The sequence below is a fragment of the Coregonus clupeaformis genome, chromosome 8 (genome assembly GCF_020615455.1).
Source record: "Coregonus clupeaformis isolate EN_2021a chromosome 8, ASM2061545v1, whole genome shotgun sequence".
Lineage (NCBI taxonomy): Eukaryota > Metazoa > Chordata > Actinopteri > Salmoniformes > Salmonidae > Coregonus > Coregonus clupeaformis.
This window is the reverse complement of record NC_059199.1, coordinates 52,753,235-52,757,394: the sequence shown is the minus strand read 5'-3', so window position 1 is coordinate 52,757,394 and position 4,160 is coordinate 52,753,235. Positions and strand designations below refer to the sequence as shown.

General features: G+C 44.2%; 1 protein-coding gene across 1 annotated transcript; it reads right to left on the bottom strand.

The window, feature by feature from the left end:
• Positions 1-2,404: 2,404 nt before the first annotated feature.
• On the bottom strand, positions 2,405-3,921 carry LOC123491535 (general transcription factor II-I repeat domain-containing protein 2-like). The gene is made up of 2 exons (XM_045222390.1): positions 2,629-3,921; positions 2,405-2,448 (listed from the first exon to the last, which is right to left on the bottom strand). Exon 1 carries the CDS (start codon positions 3,755-3,757, stop codon positions 2,642-2,644), a length of 1,116 nt encoding a protein of 371 aa, XP_045078325.1. The 5' UTR covers positions 3,758-3,921; the 3' UTR covers positions 2,405-2,448; positions 2,629-2,641.
• Between the last annotated feature and the right edge of the window lie 239 nt (positions 3,922-4,160).

Genomic DNA, 4,160 nt, shown 5'->3' with positions numbered 1-4,160 from the left:
TCAAACGTTTTCTGTAAGTCTTCACAAGGTTTTCACACACTGTTGCTGGTATTTTGGCCCATTCCTCCATGCAGATCTCCTCTAGAGCAGTGATGTTTTGGGGCTGTCACTGGGCAACACAGACTTTCAACTCCCTCCAAAGATTTTCTATGGGGTTGAGATCTGGAGACTGGCTAGGCCACTCCAGGACCTTGAAATGCTTCTTACGAAGCCACTCCTTCGTTGCCCGGGGCGGTGTGTTTGGGATCATTGTCATGCTGAAAGACCCAGCCACGTTTCATCTTCAATGCCCTTGCTGATGGAAGGAGGTTTTCACTCAAAATCTCACGATACATGGCCCCATTCATTCTTTCCTTTACACGGATCAGTCGTCCTGGTCCCTTTGCAGAAAAACAGCCCCAAAGCATGATGTTTCCACCCCCATGCTTCACAGTAGGTATGGTGTTCTTTGGATGCAACTCAGCATTCTTTGTCCTCCAAACACGACGAGTTGAGTTTTTACCAAAAAGTTATATTTTGGTTTCATCTGACCATATGACATTCTCCCAATCCTCTTCTGGATCATCCAAATGCACTCTAGCAAACTTCAGACGGGCCTGGACATGTACTGGCTTAAGCAGGGGGGACACGTCTGGCACTGCAGGATTTGAGTCCCTGGCGGCGTAGTGTGTTACTGATGGTAGGCTTTGTTACTTTGGTCCCAGCTCTCTGCAGGTCATTCACTAGGTCCCCCCGTGTGGTTCTGGGATTTTTGCTCACCGTTCTTGTGATCATTTTGACCCCATGGGGTGAGATCTTGCGTGCAGCCCCAGATCGAGGGAGATTATCAGTGGTCTTGTATGTCTTCCATTTCCTAATAATTGCTCCCACAGTTGATTTCTTCAAACCAAGCTGCTTAACTATTGCATATTCAGTCTTCCCAGCCTGGTGCAGGTCTACAATTTTGTTTCTGGTGTCCTTTGACAGCTCTTTGGTCTTGGCCATAGTGGAGTTTGGAGTGTGACTGTTTGAGGTTGTGGACAGGTGTCTTTTATACTGATAACAAGTTCAAACAGGTGCCATTAAAACAGGTAACGAGTGACCAAATACTTATTTTCCACCATAATTTGCAAATAAATTCATAAAAAATCCTACAATGTGATTTTCTGGATTTTTTTTCCTCAATTTGTCTGTCATAGTTGACGTGTACCTATGATGAAAATTACAGGCCTCTCTCATCTTTTTAAGTTGGAGAACTTGCACAATTGGTGGCTGACTAAATACTTTGTTTCCCCACTGTATGTTTGTTGAAATAGTCACAGAATTCTTTATTAGACAATAGGGCTGTGTTAAATCTCCAATTCGACCGTTTTTTTTTGCGTTCGGAGTAAGAGTCCAGAATGTAGGGGGAATGGTCCGAAATTACTATAGCAGAATATTCTGTCGTTTTAACTGAGGGGAGAAGCGCTCTATCTAAAAAAAAGTAGTCTATGCACGAGTAGGCTTGATGAACATGAGAAAAGTAGGAGAAGTCCTTTGTGACCGGGTGGAGGAAGCACCAAGAATCAACACAACCCATTTGGGTCATGAATGTAGAAAGAGCTTTTGCCATCCTGGAAGGAGTAAGTGTTCTGGGATTAGACTGGTCGAGTCTTGGTTCAACACATTTAAGGTCCCCCCGAAGATGAGGCGGTGGATGTCAAGATTAGGGAGAGAGGCTAAACGAGATGTCATAAATCTAGTGTCATCCCAGTTAGGGGTGTAAACATTCACAAGTACTACAGGGGTCTGGAAGAGGGTGCCACTAACTAAGGTATAATGTCGGCCAGGATCTGGAATGATCTGTGAGGGTGAAAACTGTACTCATTTGTGAATCACTATTGCTGTTCCCCTGGCATTGCCGTTAAAATTAGAATGAAAAACCTTTTCCAACCCATGCTTTACGCCAGGGGTCCCCAAACTTTTTCCTGTGAGGGCCACATAACTTTTCCCTTCTCTGATGGGGGGCCGGTGTCAGTTTGTAACAGAAAAAGTGTGACGATCGTAGGGGAGCTTAAAACATTTATTGTTTTCCAGAAAGCCACACATAACCAAATAACCCTTTCCAGGTTCTTTACAGAAAAAAAGTCAGGAAACAAATAACACTATTAATGAAATAAATAATAACTAAATAACCCTCTCTGAGTTCTTCACAGAAAAAACAGGAAATAAATAACACTATTTATGAAATAAATAATAACTAAATAACTCTCTCTGGGTTCTTCATAGAAAAAAAAGCCATGGAACATTAACTTTCTGTTGTGCCATGCACAATCTTAACAGATAAAAGTTCAGCTCAGTTGTCAGAGCAGAATCTCTCTGACACATAAGCAGTCTCTTAAAGTTCTTGTGTTCCTTCCTTATAATCCTTTTGTAGGTTCCAGTAGGCTTGTAGACACCGCTGTTTGCAGCTCTCTCTCATCAACTTCCCTGTGAAAACCACAAAGGAAGCAGGTTGAGAAACTGAACTAAGTGATACAGCACCTACACAGCACAATACATTTCACTACCAGTATGGTTGTAAAGATGGATTTTATCCCAGTAGATTTTATTATGATTATATTTGTTTATGCTCAGAATGACTCATTCAAGTCAGAAAAGTGAGCTTACCTATGTATGTTCATCAGTGTGAACTGTGGGCCTGCATCTGGCTGGTGAGAAGTTGAATATCAGGTTCCATTCTAGTTACAGCCAGTCTCAAGCACTGATGCAAATGTTCATCTGTCAATCTTGATCTCATCGGAGTTTTCAGCAGTTTCATGCGAGAAAAGGTTTTCTCGCAGATATACGTGCTGCCAAAAACTGTGGACATTTTCATTGCGTGTTTTTTGATGTTTGGATATGTGTCGTTTGGGAGGGCAGCATAGAAGTCAATGAGACTGTTGGGCTTGAATGCGTCTTTCAGAACATCACAGTTCTGTAACTCAGCCAACTCAAACTGATATGAAGGCTGGGCTTCATCAATGTCGGCAACAAAGGGGTTCTGAAAAAGACTGATTTCTTTTGCATGAACATGTAGTTCACTGAATCGCACACCGAACTCCGCCTTCAGCATTTCCAGTGCTTCCACGCACTTTTCAGCTGGGAACGGGACCGCTGGGTTCTCTGTCGACAGGTTTTGGGTAGCAGGAAGATGGACGAAGTTGCGCTTTTTCACTTGTTCCAAAAGCAGCGCTAATTTCACCTCAAATGCTTTTATGTGTGAATACATGTCGCAAATGAGTTTCCCCTCGCCTTGTAGCTGCAAGTTAAGGCTGTTAAGTATTTCTGTCACGTCTGTTAAAAATGCGAGGTGCCATTTCCATTCTGGGTCGATCAGCTCTGGGACCGTTTTGTCTTTTAAATGAAGAAATGCGTTAATTTCGGGTAGCAGCTCGTAAAAACGCCTCAAAACTCTGCCCCGGCTCAGCCATCGGACCTCTGTGTAGTACAGCACATCTCCGTGCGTAGACTCCAGTTCAGACAGGAATTCTTGGAACTGCCTGTGTTTAAGTCCCTTTGCTCTGATGAAGTTTATGCACGACACCACAACCTTCATTACAGAATCCCACGTCAACACTTTGCAGCACAGTGCTTGCTGGTGAATTAGGCAGTGGACTCGTGGCGGGGCGGTGAGACCCCTTTTTTCCAACTCCCGGTTCATGCGTCTTATTAGACCGCGAGTTTCGCCCACCATGCTAGGAGCCCCGTCAGTCGTGATGCTAGCTAGCTTTGACCAGTCCAGGTCCAACTTCTCCATGGTTTGGCACACTTTGTCAAAAATATCCTCTCCCGTTGTAGTCCCTTTGAGACTTTGGAGGGCTGCCAGCTCCTCGCATATCTCAAAGTTTGCGCTAACTCCACGAATAAAAATGAGCAGTTGCGCTGTGTCTTGCACGTCCGTGCTCTCATCCAGTGCTAATGAAAAAAGTCAAATTCTTTCGTCTTCTGCTGCAGCTGGGCATATACATTACTCCCGATTTCTTCAACGCGTCTGGTGATTGTACTCGCCGACAGACTTACGGCATTAAATGCATCTTTCTTCTCGGGACACACCTCCTCCGCGACAGCATCCATACATTTCTTAACAAACTCTCCGTCAGTGAAAGGCTTACCGCTGCTTGCTATCAGTTTAGCAACCCGAAAGCTGGCCCGAACGGATG

Bases quoted from the DNA above. Each gene is read 5' to 3' on its own strand.
- LOC123491535 (XM_045222390.1), bottom strand. From the start codon at position 3,757: ATGGAGAAGTTGGACCTGGACTGGTCAAAGCTAGCTAGCATCACGACT.